This window comes from Nicotiana tomentosiformis, chromosome 5, assembly GCF_000390325.3.
Source record: "Nicotiana tomentosiformis chromosome 5, ASM39032v3, whole genome shotgun sequence".
NCBI classification, from domain to species: domain Eukaryota; kingdom Viridiplantae; phylum Streptophyta; class Magnoliopsida; order Solanales; family Solanaceae; genus Nicotiana; species Nicotiana tomentosiformis.
In genome coordinates this window covers 2,727,671-2,745,428 of record NC_090816.1, presented here as the reverse complement: position 1 = coordinate 2,745,428, position 17,758 = coordinate 2,727,671, and the positions used below count along the sequence as shown (strand labels likewise).

Sequence of the window (17,758 nt, the reverse complement as noted above, 5' to 3'; positions counted from 1 at the left end):
AACACCACTAGCAAGGCGTTAGTTTCGAAAATTGGAAAAGTGGTCACAGAAAACATGATCACTTTCAGAAGAGACGAACTTCCTGTCGAAGGCGCAAGTCACAACAAGGCTCTTCACAACACTGTCAAATGCGGGGACAAAGTGGTGTCCTGGGTGTTGGTTGATGAAGGGTCAGGAGTCAACATTTGTCCTCTCTCCACCTTGTGGGAGTTGGGAATTCATTTGAGGGAAGTCAAGGAAAGCCACATAAGGGTAAGAGCCTTTGATGGTTCGCAAAAGGATGTTATTGGAGAAATTTATCTAGCTTTGCAAATCAGGCCGGTCGATTTTCCGGTATTGTTTCAAGTAATGCACATCTCCTCTTCCTACAACTTGCTGTTGGGCAGGCCCTGGATTCATATGGCATGGGTTGTGCCGTCTACCTTGCACCAATGCATAAAATTCAAGTGGGGATGCCAAGAGATCGTGGTTCACGGCGAGTGGGGTCACTCCGCCTATCTGGAGTATATTGTTCCATTCATTGAAAGGTTGGATGGAGTTGCCTTCCATGTTGTGGAAATCATGCAGACTACTAAGATGGAGAAGAGTGAACAAAACTTGGGAGTGCAGTTGCCATATAGATCCAAGATGGCTATAAGGGAGATGATGAAATATGGATACAAGCCAGGAACAGGGTTGAGAGCCAAGTCAGATGGAATCAAAGAGCCAATTGAACACAATGGGCAGAAAGGAAGGGCTGGCATAGGATATCAGCCTCTAGAAGGGAAAGCTCGCATCGTTAGCTCTGAAAAAAAAGGTTTTTGTTCCAGAGCATGTTGCACGTCCGGGATAGAGTTCAGCGCCCAAAGATGATATCATCGACGAGATGGGAAAGATGTTTGTGAATATGATGGAAGAATATTGTGAAGGAACTGACATCAAGACACCGACTATCAGGGATGCTGAACCATGGGAAGAGATGCAGAATTGGACCGCTAGTCCATATTTGGTTCATCGGGAGTCTTGGATGTATGGAACTGTCTTTTGAAAAGAGCACGGTCAATTGAGGCTTATACCGTGCCTGCACCCTTTTGTCATTTGGCTCTTGTGAACGCTTAAGACGTTCTCCTTTTGATGAAATAAAAATAATCATTTTCCTAAATATTGAAACTTCTTTTACTGTTTTATTTATACCTAGATTTTCTTTTCAGTAATCAAACCGATAAAAACCCGCGTTCCACGATTATGACGTGTAATAAAATCGTTGAGCGCGACGACCCCGATTACAAGGAATATAATGCCAGACATTCTCCCGCAGGAGATCGAGAAACTGGAGAGTCAGAAGGTGCCCAATCTCGAAGAAACGGAAGTGGTCAATGTTGGAAGCAAAGAAGATGTAAAAGAAACCAAAATCAACACTCACCTAGAAGCCAAGCAGAAGGAAACAATGATTGAGCTCCTCCGACAGTATGTCGACGTATTCGCATGGTCCTATGATGACATGCCAGGATTAAGCACCGACATTGTCTCGCATCGATTACCCACTAACCCTACCAGAATGCCGGTCAAGCAGAAGCCCAGGAAGTTCAAACCTGATTTAAGAGTGAGGGTAAAAGAAGAAGTGACCAAGCAGATAAAAGCCAATATAGTAAGGGTCACCAAGTATCCAAGCTGTTTGGCAAACATCGTCCCAGTGCCTAATAATGATGGAAACATCATAATATGTATGGACTACTGAGATCTCAACAAAGCTATTCCAAAGGACTATTTCCCCCGCCAAATATCCACAGCCTCATCGACAATTATGCAAAGCATGAACTGCAGTTGTTTGTGGATTGTTTCGCTGGATGCCATCAAATCTTAATGCATGAGGAAGATGTAGAGAATACAACTTTCACCATGCCCTGGGGAGTCTACTGTTATAAGGTTATGTCGTTCGGTCTCAAGAACGCCGGCGCCACCTATATGAGGGCCATGATGACCCTCTTTCATGATATGATTCATAAGGAGATTAAAGTGTATATGGATGATGTCATCATAAAGTCTCGAAAGAGTTCGGAGCACTTAGATGACTTGAGGAAAATTTTCAAACGCCCACGAAGGAACAATGTGAAGTTGAACCCAGCAAAGTGTGTGTTCGGAGTCCCCGCTGGGAAACAGTTTCATTGTAAGTAGGAAGGGGATAGAACTGGATCCCTCAAAAGTCAAGGCCATCCAGGATTTGCCGCCACCAAAGAGAAAGAAAGATGTCATGAGTTTCCTGGGATGATTGAATTACATCAGTCATTTCATAGCCCAGTCCATGGTAATCTGTGAACCCATTTTCAAGCTGCTAAAGAAGGATGTTGCCATGAAATGGACAGAGGGGTTCCAGAAAGACTTCGACAGAATCAAAGATTATCTTTCATACCCGCTAGTGTTGGTTCCCCCCGAACTATGGAAACCACTGTTGTTCTATTTGTCAGTCTTGGACAACGCCTTTGGCTGCGTGTTAGGGCAGCATGACGATACTGGGAGAAAGGAACAGGCCATCTACTTGTTGTGCTCTGACGTGGAGGCCAAGCATACCCTGATAGAACGCACGTGTTGTGCTCTAACCTGGATTTCTCATAAGCTAAGGCATTACATGTCGGCATAAACTACGCATCTGATATCTCGGCACGACCTGCTCAAGTACATTTTTCAGAAGCTAATGCCTACCGAAAAGCTAGCCAAATGGCAAATTCTCCTCAGCGAATTTGACATTGTGTACATAACTCAGAAGACTATCAAAGGACAAGCTTTAACTTACCACCTCGTCGAGAATCTGGTGGATGGAGATTACAAACCGCTTACCACATATTTCCCCGAATAAGAAGTACTATTTGCCGGGGAGGATATTATAGAATCATACCTCGGGTGGAGAATGTTTTTTGATGGAGCAACAAATTTTAAAGGAGTCGGGATTGGGGCAGTCCTGATTTCTGAATCTGGAGAACACTATCCAGCATTGGCACAGATAATATTCCCTTGTACCAATAATATGCCTGAATATGAAGCATGCATCCTTGGAATCAAAATGGCGGTCGACATGAACATCAAAGAACTTTTGGTCATAGGAGATTTCGATTTTTTGATACACCAAGTCCAAAGAGAATGGTGTCCACCAAGAATGTCAAGGTACTGTCATACCTGCACTGCGTGAAGGAGCTATGTAAGAAGTTCACAAAGATTGAATTCAAGCACGTCCCCAGAATTTAGAACGAGTTCGTTGACGCCTTTGCAACCTTATCATCTATGATTCAGCATCCAAACAAGAACTACATCGACCCTATCGAGGTAGAGATCAGGGATCAACATGCCTATTGCTTCCATGTGAATGAAGAACCAGATGGTAAACCATGGTATCACGGCATCAACAAAATTCCTTGCGACCCATAAATACCCAGAGAATGCTACTAATGGTCAAAAGTGAGCCCTCAGGAGGTTAGCAAACCACCTTTTCCTCAACGGAGAAGTCTTGTACTAGAGGACCCCAGACTAAGGTTTGCTGAGATGTGTAGACGCTGCTGAAGTAACCAGACTATTCAACGAAACACATGCAGGGACGTGCAGACCCCACATGAACGGATTCACATTAGCCAAGGAAATCTTGAAAGCTGGATACTTTTGGATGACTATGGAAAGCGATAGTATCCACTACGTGCAGAAGTGTCACCACCGCCAGATTCATGGAGATTTCATCCGGGTTCCACAAAATGAGTTAAATGTAATGGGTTCACCCTGGCCGTTCGCCGCTTGGGGCATAAACGTGATAGGACCCATAGAGCTTGCAACATCAAACGGACCTCATTTCATCTTAGTGTCTATCGACTATTTCACCAAATGGGTCGATGCATCTACTTACAAGGCCGTCACAAAGAAGGTAGTGGCAGATTTTGTCCGAAACAACATCGTCTACAGATTTGGAATACCAGAGTCGATCATCACTGACAATGTCGCTAACCTCAATAGCGACCTCATGAGAAAAATCTACGAGAAGTTCAGAATTATCCACCGTAATTCCATAGGCTACAGACCACAAATGAATGGGGCAGTCGAGGTATCCAACAAGAATATCAAGAGGATTCTGCGAAAGATAGTGGACAATCACAGACAATGGCATGAGAAGCTACCCTTCGCTTTATTAGGTTATCGAACTACTATAATAACACCCACTAGGCAATGCCATACATGTTTGTATACGGCACTGAAGCGGTGATACCCATAGAAGTCGAGATACCGTCCTGAAGAGTCATTCAAGAGGAAAAATTGGACGATGCAGAGTGGATACAGATCAGGCAGGAACAACTCATGCTCATTAACGAGAGAAGAATGAATGTAGTATATGATGGCCAGCTATATCATAACAGAATGGCTAGTGCATTTAACAAAAGAGTGAAGCCTTGCCAATTCACACCGGGGCAGTTGGTTCTGAAGAAAATCTTTCCCCATCAAGAAGAATCCAAAGGAAAGTTTGCACCAAACTGGCAAGGTCCTTACGTGGTTCACCGAGCACTGTCAGGTGGAGCTCTAATCCTGGCAGAAATGGATGGAAGAGTCAGTATGTATCATATCAACTCAGACATAATCAAGAGATACTATGTCTGAAGGAAAATAGAGCTAGGATCTTTATGTAACAGAACTACATTCAACCTGACTTCCCACGGAGGGATACGTAGGCAACCCACGTAGAGTTCAGTTTCTCTCCCCCCCTTTCTCTTGTAATAGAAAAATCAAATATCACTTTTGTATATTGTTCAGGAACTACGCCGACTTGATTTCCTCAGAAAGGAATACGTAGGCAATCCTCATTGGATTCAGTCGTCTTTCATAATTGAACTACGTTCTGGCCTGATTCCACTTGGATATGTATGCTGTCTAAGTCAGACTCGGCCACTTTTCATTCTTAATCTCATCATTTTGCATCTGTTGTAATCGAACTACGCTTCACCTGATTCAGTTTTGGATACGTAGGCTGTCTGAGTCAGGCTCGGTCATTTTTATCATATTTTATCATCATTCTACGAACTACGTTCAGACCTGATTCCATTTTGGATACGTAGGCAACCTGAAAGGGTTCGGTCATAACCTTAGGAAAGCCTTTGTAATGCATTAGTTCTAATTAGGACGCAGTTGAAACAACAAGTAGCTGTGTTGTCAGAGGCATCACGGAAGATCGACACCAACAGGACGAAGTTCTCAAAGGAATACATTCGCATGTGGAGAACATTTCGTAACATGTCATAATCCGAAACGACAACATTTGCCTTAAAAGAAAAAAGTATTTTCAAAATATCTTCTCTCTCTCTCTCTCTCTCTCTATATATATATATATATATATATGTGTGTGTGTGTGTGTGTGTGTGTGTGTGTGTGTATTTTGTGTGTGTATACAGTAACTTGTTCCATCTACCAAACTTTGTGGTGCAATCATATCGAAGGCTGGGGAAAACCAACATTGTGGTCGACACAAAGCAACTCCCCCCCCCCCCCCCACTAAGAATTTTTCTTTGATTGCTAGGTCATCAGGAAATAAGGAAGAACTAGGACCACATTGGGGCAAATGACAGATCTTCCACTTGCCTAAGATTATGACTCCCCCTTTTTACTTAAAATTTTCTAGTATAGCTAAAGCTAACTCTTGAATCCTCTTCAGGTGCCTCGTAATCGGACAACTGATACGAAAATTTGTACATTGCAAACCGTTCGCTCATCTAATCGGAGCTTCTTGTACAAAACAGACCGTCGGCTTCACCAATCGAAGTCCTGTATATACCATACCGTCTGCTCAATCAATCGGAATGCCCTGTACAAATCAAATGTCGGTTTCACCAATCGAAGTCCAATATATAGCAAACTGTCAGCTCAATCAATCTGAGCGCCTTGTACAAATCGAAAGTTGGCTTCACCAATCGAAGTCCTGTATATAGAAATTAGAAAACCGTCAGCTCAATCAATCAGAGTGCCTTGTATAAATCGAACTTTGGCTTCACCGATCGAAGTCCTATATATAGCAAATTGTTCGCTCAGTCAAATCGAACGTCGGCTTCGCCATCTGGAGCCTTGTATATAGCAAACTGCAAACTTCGCCAACAAAAGCAATTCGGAGCACCGCTCTATCAATCACGGATACCGGAATAGACAATCGCAAACTGTGTTACCAACGTCCTGCCAATCGATGGTCGCAACCTAGCTTCGCAGTCAAGAGTATCTCTTGGGCATGCTTTTATTTCATTTTCTATTACTTTGAATGTTTTAACATTTTGTTCGTGCAACTTTAGGTTTGATAACAATTTTTATCAATCACTCCCGAGCGGAGAATACTTTACATTTCAGTGGAAAGCTCTACCAACAAGCGGAGACGCACTTTACAAATCAAGCTCTCCCAACAAGCAGAGACATTTCTCAGTGCAAAGCTCTCCCAACAAGCGGAGATAATTTTCAAATGCTCCGACAGCTGCAGAACGGTACATAACCCGGCTAACAAATCGAGTCAAGATCAAGTATCCCATCATCCCAATCCCAAATAACGGCTCGCCGGCAGCCAGGCATTATCATTTACATCGCATCTTAATATATTCTATATTACAATATATTGTTATGCGTATATTTCATTCGTTTTGCAAGAACAAACACCGCATCGTGGAACTGTTTCTTAGCATCAGACCGAACTACAACGCTATGGGGACAACCAACCCAGTAACGAGCCTAATATCCCTGCTCAAGATGATCAGCGAGCTAAAAATTTCGAATCATTCAAATCAGGCCGCAAAATTCAAGCTATCATGAGTGACCAATCTTTCGTCTCGCCGTATCGTCGCAATACGATACTGGGCAATTCCTGCGAGTGTCGCTTTCCCAAAGTCCCTACTCCAGAACTACATGAGGCATGATCGTAGTTAAGCCCGAGGTATGTAAGCAATTCAAAGCCAGAATTCGGTCCAATACTCCCAAATCTTTCTAGATTTTTCTTCAATTCAATCTTGCAATTCACCATTTCCATCTCCTGTAATACCTGCCTAAAAGTCAGGACAAAATTGGCTTTGGTTCAATTTCTTTGCCCGAAAACTCTTTCATCGTCTACGGTCAAAGAGGGGCAGCCGTTGACGGCCAATTTTGACCCTCCCTTTTAAAATTAATTTATTTATACTTAACAATTTGCAATAAATGTTTTCAAAGTATTTTCCAATAATAAATACCTATTTTCACAAATTAATTCAGTATTAGTTTTTAAAATTAATCATTTGGTATTAGTATTATGTAATTACAAATATATTTACCATTTTAGGATTATTGAAATAATTTCTATGCGTAAGTTCTATAATTAATTCAATAAATTACTTCTTAAAATAGTTAATTAGTTTACTATTTCAATAATTCAAAATTAATGTCCTAGTGAAGTATTTTTGCAAATAATCAATTAATTACAATAATTAATAGTATTTAAAAATTATAATTTTAACTATATTTTATTAAAAATAATTAAGTTTATTTAAATTAATTTCAAAAGAGTAAAAGACTAAAGGGCTACGATTGCAATTCTCTTATTAATTACAAAGTGGCTACCTTTTAAATGATATTTAGCCCAAATACAAGGCCCAATCCGAAATGACCCAGTCCAAACGTCCATCTCATTTGCCACCTTGGTGATCCGTGACACTCTCCCTAAACCAATCATAACCTGCCACATCACTCGCCTCTCTCACTCACAAAGAAAACACAATGAATATGGACTGTTGATTTATCAGATCAACGGCGCACATTTTATCCCCAATTTTTCTTTAATTTTGGTACCTCACCAGACTCAATCTAAGTTGACCAAATCCAACCATCCAACGGCCATAACTTTTTACATTTTTTATTCTTTAATGCCCAAATTATCAGGGCCGTTGATCATTAGATCCAACGGCCCAGATCCTATCTCTCACTCTTAAGCCTAAAGAATAGCCCCAATACCCCAAAACCTTAAATAATTTCTCCAAACTCTCAGCCCCTCCCCCCCCCCCCCTTCCTCTTCTTCTCTCATCTCTGTCAAACCCACAGACCCATCAATCACCTAAACCTTGCACTAATTAGTGCAAGGTCACGAATTCATCAGAGAATCATGTTTCCTGTCTCTCATGTCTGCGATTCACTACAAGAAAAATGCTCAATAGCGAAGGGAAAATTGGTCCCTAAAAGTAAGGAATTGGTCCCTAATGGTCAATAGCGACCAGCAAATCTGGTCCTTATAGATTTGGCCGCTAAAGGTCTTTAAGGACGAGATGTTGAACTGGTCGTTAAAAGTGTTTCACGACAAGTTTTAAACTGGACGTTAAATGCTTTATAAGGACCATGTTTCTGGTACCTATTTGTATATTTTAGGGACTAAATTCCCGGTCCTTAAAATGTTTTTGCAACTAGGTTAAAGCTGGTCGTTTATACGTTTTGCGACCAGTTAAAAGTTGGTCGTTATATCTTTCGCAAGAGGTTTAAAGTTGGTCCTTAAGTCGAACAGGTTTAGCAACCAAATTTTTTACTTCTAAAAAGGATTTAAGGACTAACAGTCTAGTCCGTAAAGAAACAAGTCACACGTCCCTAAATCACATTCAATTTGCAACTAAATTATCTGGTAATTAATATAAAGATGATACTACTTTCATAAAATAATTACCAAAAGTGATCAACAACAGTTACTTGCACCGCACATCAATAATGTAAGCGAGTCACAGTATTGTGTTCATAAACCCTTAGCAAAAAACTACATATCACTAATAATCCTCGACTGTAATGTAAAATTTTATTGACATTCCCAGCAAAAGATATATGGTCAATCTGTACATCGTCAAAAATCTGCTTCTTGTAAACCTCACTATCCAAAACCTGTAAAAGAAATAAAAAATTTCATTTAGAAAAATTATAACAGTGTAGACGCAAAAAAATCAGGGCTAGACAGAAGATTATAAAAATAACAAAGAAAAAAGAAGCAACAAGAAACAAATGGCTAGAAACTATTGTTCCATTACATCACTTGGACAAAGAATTGAGACAAATAGTGCAGTCTGTTATATTCGTGGGTTGGTCAAAGGAAAGATTATTGAGGTGAATGGCATTATTTGAAATATCCATTTTTGGTGATATCCAAATTTACTGAGAGGGGAATGGTGGTTCCAATTTGCAAAACAGAGGTTATAAAAGATGATCATAATCTAAATTGGAAACCAGTTTCAGTGAATATTCAACAAGTTGGAAGTAAGGTAAAAGAACTGTTCTTCCATGTCCTTCCTAGGCAAATTTCTGAGACCATCCCCTAAAATGTAGAACCTTGGAAGGGAGGGACAGGAAAACCTATGAATCAGATTTTTCTATGAGCTAGTGTGCCTCTTTTTGGGATCATGTGCTATTTCATGTGAATCAGATGTCGGTAGCAAGTGTGGAATTGCTAGAATTTTCTGTATGAATTATGAAATTTGTGAAAAAGAAATACTTTTGATGTAGCCTATAGTCATAGTTTCTTTGGATTGCTAACTCAATGGTAGATAACTCGGCTTTTTAAGTGTAGCTAGTTATCATTTACACACCGAGAATAATTTTCATGTATTTTCTCTTTAATTTAACATGGTATTTGTGGCCATGTTTATCTAATCAATGTCAAGTTAATCAGTAATTACATATAAATTTAACTTATATACACTAACAACGTAATGAACTTTACATTAGTAATGTATTTTAACCTTTTTATACACACCAAAGGTAAAGTGAAGACAACTAAAACCACCTCCAGCAACATGGACATCAACAGAGAACTTAGTATAGCAACTATTAGAAAGAAGTACTAATATAGCAGCAATTCTATATGAGTTAAAAACAGAAGGCCAGAAGTTTTACGAGCAACTGAACCAGTAGTAACAAAAACTCCAACACAAAGCATTCCTCCAACTCCAAAAGCTACTAAATCATACCATGTGAGTTTTCTTTTCATGTCAGCACCAGACCTTAGCCTCACTTTGTTAAGCTCGGTCTGGTGTCAACACCAGAGAACTCAGTATAGCACCAGAGAAAGTCAGTGCACAATACTAAACCACTAACGTACATTAAGAAATCAGTAATACGACAAATAACTATGCATAACCAGCAAATTCGTAATCGACAGAAGATGTAAATTCCACAAATGATATGTAACAACATACACTTAAATCAACAAAATAAATTGATGTTTCGGCTAAGATGTTGCTCACTTGGTGTCATCAAGAATCGGAATAGTCATTCTCCTGAACTAGATGCTGGAAATTAGTCTGTTGCGCTAATATGAGAAATTAAAACACATAAGACACTTTAAAGTTAAATCACTAATTTTGTGTCGTATTTTTCTTAAATAAACAAAATGATACAATAGCTATCATTCTATTGTTCAAAAACTGTAATGATTGTTATCTTATGAGACACTAGCTATATTTATCACTTTTGTTTAATCAAGAACTAGCTATATTTGTCACTTTACACTAGCTATATTTTCTACCTTCTATATCTTAATTTCCAGCTTCATACCCCACTAGGATTACTGCACCTATAGTTAGTTGCTTTGTCACTTCAGTTTTTATTGTGAAGAAGAAGAAGAAGAAAAAAAAAAACCCAAACAAATGAAGAAATTTATATGCCCTTGTAGTGGATACAAACTGAATTTGAAATTGAAATACAAAAATAACATTTTCATCTGGGGGTAAACTATATATATTAAAGTGTTAAAGGTCTCATATTCAATCTCAAGATTTTATTTCAAAATAAGAAACATCTTTAGAAAAAATACAAGAAATCCTTATCCATATTGAGGGTGCAACCTCGTAATGTTCAGTGGTACAAGAAACTAGGCAAGATGGTATTTGTTCCAATAGGTACAAAATTCCTTCCGGCAGGGGATGTTTTTGCCTTACCAGCTTCAAGATAAAAGTAATAAAAGAACTCTACGTCTTGATCATGCTTCTTGATCTCTTGTCTTAGTCCGTCAACCATATCAGAGATTTAACACCTTGCCATACACCAAAAGTACGCACTTCTTTCTATTATCTTTTCAACAGTAGTTTTTATTTAAAATATCCCCTTGTTTTAGGTGTCCCTTACACAACAGTAGCTAGGTTGATATGTAAAGTAGGGAGAATATCTCATACCAACACCCAAATCTATATTGTTGATCAACTTTGAGGGACTATCACTTCTGATTCTATAGAATATTTTATACTTAGATTTCCTGAACCTAATTAATTGGCTATACTAATGAATGTTTTATAACTATTAACAAAACTAATTAATTGGCTATACTAATCTGCTCCATCAAAAATATTCTTCTTCAATCAAAACAAAACTTACATTATAACTAGAATCAAAATAGAGCCTATATTATAATGCTCAAAACATTGACCTTATTTTGGAGGGAGTAGTTCGCGACAGAGTAAATGCAAGCATTGACAGCGAAGAGCTTCGACGAGCGAGTCCATCACTTCAACTAGAGTGCTATTGACTAAGTAGATTCAATGGCAAAACTCAATGGAATGTTTTCATCAGAAAATTTATTTGACAAAGCTAATTTGCATCACTGTTTCTTCTTCATCTAATTATTTTTTTAAATATTAGATTAGAATTAGTGACTTACCAAAGGTAATAAGTTGGCTATACAATTTAAAGAACCCATAAAAAATCAGAGTAACGAAACTGAAATAGAGCACCTAATGGTAAAAAAAATCCAGCCAATTCATCACCTCATATGAAAAATCACTAGACATCCTACAAAATTTTCGTGACCCTTCAAGAAAGTCCCCAGAGGAGTTGTATAATGCAAATCGCAAAGGAGAAAACCATCGCATAGATGAAACTCTACAAGCTTCTCATATAAAGGCCAACTCATTCTAAATATCTAATCTAAGTCTAAAACTGCTGCTTTTCAAAATTTCCCTAAAGAAAAGAGGGGTGCATATATTAAAACTGTGCAACTGCCTTTCTCTGATTCCATGTATAAAAGAAAAAGGTTACCTCTTCCCCACCTAGCTTCATTCTCTTTGGAGCAGGAGCTTCCAACATTCACCCAAACCTCCATTATTTGGACATATCGTGCAGGAAGGGACAAGTGGTGCCATTTAGGCATCCCCTGGTGTGTTGAAGAAAACGCAATGCTTCTCAAAATTCAGGCTTCCCTGATTTGGTTTTAGGTTCTTTAACGATTTTGGTCAAAATTTCTCATCCTTGACCTATATGCCCCAACTTTAAACCCAATACTCTTACTTTTATCACTCACATAATAACTATCAGTACTCAAAACAACCCAATTACAAAAAAAAACTAAAAAAACGGAAAAATTGCAGAACCCGATTCCGATTTCTGGTTCAAAGGAAAAAAAAGCGCGAAGAAGAAAAAGATAAAAGAGAAAGAAATTAAACTTACTCTTGATTTGCGGACAATCCAATGGTAGAGTTTGTGTAGAGTCGCTTAGAGAGATGAAAACCTTCTGAGTTCTGAATGATGAAGTTGCAACCTTCTGAATTCTGATGAAGTTTATTAGTCGCCGCTTAGGAATTTTAGCGTGAAAGGAATTTTTGGAGGGATTTTAGGGTGAAAGTGAATTTTTGGAGAGATTTTACCGTGGAAGTAAATTTTTGGAGCATTCAGTGTTTTACTTTAATTTCAGGTTCGCGCCTCTATCCCGCTGGAATTGCGTATTAGAGACCAGATATTGACTTTTTTATAGACCAAAATTCATCTTGTCATGTATTTAGAAAATAAAATTGCATATTAGGGACCAAAAAAAATTCTCATCCCTATAAATATACTTTTATGGACCATATTTTAAACCTGTCGCTAAATGCTGGTCCCTAATAAGGCTTTTTCTTGTAGTGATTCTCGCCGTTAACTTCCCATTTTTATCACTCCATTGCAAGTCTCCCAAATTCGAACCCTAGGATTTAAACATGAAACATCAAATCTTCGAATTGCTCTTGTGTTATGTTAAATCAAAGCATTCTTGAACCTTCTTCAAAGATTTCATGATGAATATTCTATATCCAGAGGTTAAACACAGTGACATCTGGGTGTTCGGGCTTTGTCCGCCGATTCGCACTTCTAACGATCAACCTTCTTTTCTTTGAGGTAAAAATCCTTACTGATTTTTCCTCTATTCTCTTTCAATTTCACTCAATCGTGCTCCCATCATCTGGTAATCGTCATATTCCACTATCTTATTTTGAATCATTTGAAACCCTAGAGCCTTCAATAGCCATTATAAATAGAAGTCTTTAATGCTCTCACTAAACAACAACTACATACAACAAAAAATACGAACCAATTACCTAACACTGAGAAAAACACATACACAAACACTGAGAAGTTTAGGATTCCAAGCCTTAGGTTCTTACTATTTTTCCTTTCTTTTGCTGACTACTATTGTTGGTCTAAACTTGAGGTCTTATGGGATCTTAAGCAACTGAAAAGAGCTCTCGTTTGGTTTGCTACTCTCAAAAAGGTCAGCACCTCTCTCATTCTTCTCTTCTGTTCGTTTTATTTGAATACTACAAGCATGCTAAGTTAGGTTCTATATATTACAGTTATTTTATGGTGTTTAATATGTTAATACTTGTGTTTTGTTAGTTTAATGGCTGCTTGTGATTAGTTATCTTGATATAAGTCTTTACATGATGATCGATTAAACTATATAATTGATTCTTGCTGATCTTATTTCCTGAGTTTCCAACACTCTATATGTTTAAGTTATTATATGTTCATGTTCACATGAACCTCATAGCTCTTATTGGCATGCAGTAACCTTTATCCTTGCATGTTACATCTCTATAGCTTGCGAGATTTTGAAGTCGAACTTATATTCTGATTAAATGAATCTGAAGGTGTTAAGTTTATATCATCTATCCCTTTAAACCTTGAGCAAGAACTCTAAGTGTTTATATGTCATCTTTCCTGCTTATGTTTGTTATACTGTTTCTGAGATGCTACTATGGTCTTTCATTTTGTTTTAGTTGTTAGTTGTGTTACGACCCAAAACCTAACCCGTCGTGAGCGCGCCTATCGTGATACTAGGCAAGCCGACCTTTCCAAAACACTTTCAAAATACTTCAATATTTCATAAAAAGGATAATTCAAAGCTTTTTCATACTAGAAATTTTTACAAAAGCCGGAGTTGAATTCAAAATAAAATACGGAAAGATAAACCTAAATATCGGGGTGTCACCAAGTCATGAGCATCCAGATATCCAGTCTAATAAAAACAGTGTCTAAGTATCAATACAGGAAAGAAAGAAAACATAGAAGGAGAGACAAGGTCTGCGGATGCCGGCAACTACCTCGTAGTCTCCGGTACTCGATCGTGCACGAACTCAATGACCTCCGTGATCAAACACACCTGGATATGCACATAAAGTGCAGGGTGTATCATGAGTACAACCAACTCAGCAAGTAACAGAAATTAAAAAGGAACTGAGAGGGTAGTGACGAGCTATACAAATACAGTTCATTTTCAATAATTCTAGCAAAGAATAGACATGCTTTCAAATCTGGTAGTTCAAATCAAATCAATTTTATACAGTTACAGTGCAGGTAAATCCGGATATAGAATCTTTCAGAAATTTCACAACAATGACATATAGCAACTAAGTGCATCAACAAATGAAAAAGCAAGTACAGCCTCTCAGAGCAACAGTCACTTAACTCGTCACTACAGCTCAATCACTCGGCTCTCAACCCTCAGTACTCACACTCAATAGGTACATGCACTTACTAGGGGTGTGCAGACTCCGGAGGGGCTCCTTTCTACCCAAGCGCTATATCCGCACGGACAACTCACATGCTGCACGGACAACTCATATGCTATAGTATCAATATGTGGAACCGCACAGATAACTCATGTGCTAATATCAATATGTGGAACTGCACGGACAACTCACGTGCCATAGTATCAACACCTCACCGATGGGCCCTCGACCTCACTCAGTCATCAGCCTCTCTAATCTCTCGGGCTCTCGAAAATCACAAAGATCGGCCTAAACAATGATAACGTAGTGAATCAACAAGAATCAAGAAGAGGCTGAGATATGATACGCAAGTAAAACCATGATTGAGTACAAGACATCACTCAATAAGTAATTCAACAAGTAAGCGACCTCTGCGGGTCCCAATAGTACCGTCACATAGCCTAAGCATGATTTCTAACATGATTTGCAGTCAATTTCAATAACACAGGGAGAGCATATAGCTAGCAACAAGTTATTCAACTTTACAGTTTCACGGAATGGACCAAGTCCCAATTCCTATGGTGTACGCCCACACGCCCGTTACCTAGCATGTGCGTCACCTCCAAAATACTCACATAATCCAATTATCTGGGGTTTCATACCCTCAGGACCAGATTTAAAACTGTTACTTACCTCAACTGCACAAAACTCCTACTCCGAAATACCTTTGCCCCTCGAATAAATCTCCGAACGCCCCGAATCTAGCCACAAGTAGTACGATATAATTAATATAAGCTAAAAAAATCAATTCCACAAGAAAAACACAAAATATAAGCCAAAATCTGAAATAGGCTCAAAACCGGCCCCCGGGCCCACTTCTCAAAATCTGACAAACGTCACAAAACCCGAAAGCCCATTCACTCACGAGTCTAACCATACTAAATTCATCAAAATTCGACATCATTTGGTCCTCCAATTTCCCAAAATCCACAATCCCATTCTCAAGCCCTAAACCACCTAATTTCACTTCAAAATCTCGCTAATTAGGTGGGCAAATCAGTGGAGGAATCAAGATTTATGATAAAAAATGAGTACAAGAAGCTTACATCAATAATCCCCTCGAAAATCTTCTCCAAAATCGTCTAAGTCTAAGTCTCAAATGGTGAAATAAGACTAAAATAGCGAACCCTTGCTTTTTAAACCCTCTGCCCAGACTTTTCACATCTGCGGATCCACTATCGCAGGTGCGGATTCCACTTAAAATCCCAGATTCCGCTCCTGCGGCTTCAAGACCGCATCTGCGCCTATCGTAGGTGCAGAAACCCATCATATCTGCGGTTAAAACTCGCGCCTTTGCCCAGCTGCCCAGCTTCAACACTATAGACCTATTCCAACTTCCGGAATCGGAATCTGACCCCGATATCAAAAAGTCAACCCCCGGTCAAACTTCTCAAAAATTCAACTTTCACCATTTTAAGCCTAAATTAGCTACAGAACTCAAATTCACAGTCCGGACACGCTCTTAAGTCCAAAATTACCCAATGGAGCTAACAGAATCGATGGAACTCCATTCTAGAGTCGTCTTCACACACTTCCGACTATGGTCAAAATCTTAAGACTTAAACTTTTATTTTAGGGACTAAGTATCCCAAAACACCCCGAAACCAAAAACAAGACCTCCCGGCAAGTCACATAAGCAGAAACAGATACGGAAAAAATAGTAAATAGGGGATCGAGGCTAATACACTCAAAATAACCGGTCGAGTCTTTACATCCTCCTCCTCTAAAATAATCGTTCGTCCTCGAACGAGCATAGAGACATACATGAAGTGGTGAAAAATTGAGGATAACGGCTGCGTATATCATGCTAGGTCTCCCAAGTCGCCTCCTCGACCGGCTGAACCCTCTACTGAACCTTCACAACAGTAATATTCTTCGACCTCAGCTTTTGAACCTGCCTATCCAAGATCGTCATTGGCTCCTCAACTTAAGATAAATCCTTGTCCAATTGGACTGAGCTGAAATCCAATACGTGAGACGGATCACCGTGATAAATCTGGAGCATAGAAACATGGAATACTGAATGAACTCTTGCTAGACTGGGAGGCAAGGCAAGATCATAAGCAACCTCCCCAACACATCGCAATACCTCAAATGGACTGATAAACCTCTGGCTCAGCTTGCCCTTCTTTCCAAACCTCATAATACCCTTCATGGGTGACACCCGGAGCAAGACCCGCTCTCCAACCATGAATGCAACATGGTGAACCTTCCGATCCGCATAACTCTTCTGTCTGGACTGCGCTGTGCGTAGTCTATCCTGAATCACCCTAACCTTCTCCAGAGCATCTTGAACTAAGTTTGTACCCAATAATCTAGCCTCGCCCGGCTCGAACCAACCCACTGGATACCTACACCGCCTACCACACAGAGCCTCATACGGTGCCATCTGGATGCTCGACTAATAATTGTTGTTGTAACCAAACTCCGCTCGAGGCAAGAACTGATCCCACTAACCTCCAAACTCCATCACACACGCACAGAGCATATCCTCTAATATCTGAATAGTGCGCTCGGACTGTCCGTCCGTCTGAGGGTGAAATGTTATGCTCAACTCCACTCAAGTACCCAACTCATGATGCACGGCCCTCCAGAACCGTGATATGAATTGCGTACCCCGGTCAGAGATGATAGATACCGGTACACCATGAAACCTGACGATCTCGCAGATATACACTCGAGCCAGCTGCTCAGAAGAATAGGTAGTCATCACAGGAATGAAATGAGCTGACTTGGATAGCCGTTCCACAATCACCCAAACTGCATCAAACTTTCGCTGAGTCCGTGGAAGCCCAACAACGAAATCTATAGTGATCCGCTCCCATTTCCACTCCAGAATCTCTAACTTCTGAAGCAACCCACCTGGTCGCTGATGCTCATACTTCACATGTTGGCAATTTAGGCACCGAGCTACATACTCCACTATGTCCTTCTTCATTCTCCTCCACCAGTAATGATGTCTCAAGTCCTGATACATCTTCGTGGCACCCTGA

At 39.6% G+C, this 17,758-nt stretch overlaps 1 protein-coding gene and 1 long non-coding RNA gene across 2 annotated transcripts; one reads left to right on the top strand and one right to left on the bottom strand.

Annotated features, from left to right (window-relative positions):
• Nucleotides 1-1,276: 1,276 nt before the first annotated feature.
• Nucleotides 1,277-1,717, top strand: LOC117278049 (uncharacterized). Its single transcript, XM_033657474.1, has one exon. It carries the CDS (start codon nt 1,277-1,279, stop codon nt 1,715-1,717), a length of 441 nt encoding a protein of 146 aa, XP_033513365.1.
• A 6,898-nt stretch (nt 1,718-8,615) lies between these two features.
• Nucleotides 8,616-12,655, bottom strand: LOC104101587 (uncharacterized). The gene is made up of 3 exons (XR_687512.4): nt 12,412-12,655; nt 10,218-10,282; nt 8,616-8,862 (listed from the first exon to the last, which is right to left on the bottom strand). It is a non-coding gene; the product is annotated as an uncharacterized lncRNA (long non-coding RNA).
• Between the last annotated feature and the right edge of the window lie 5,103 nt (nt 12,656-17,758).

What these genes read in the sequence shown, in the direction of transcription:
- LOC117278049 (XM_033657474.1), top strand. Translation starts at nt 1,277, where the DNA reads ATGCCAGACATTCTCCCGCAGGAGATCGAGAAACTGGAGAGTCAGAAG.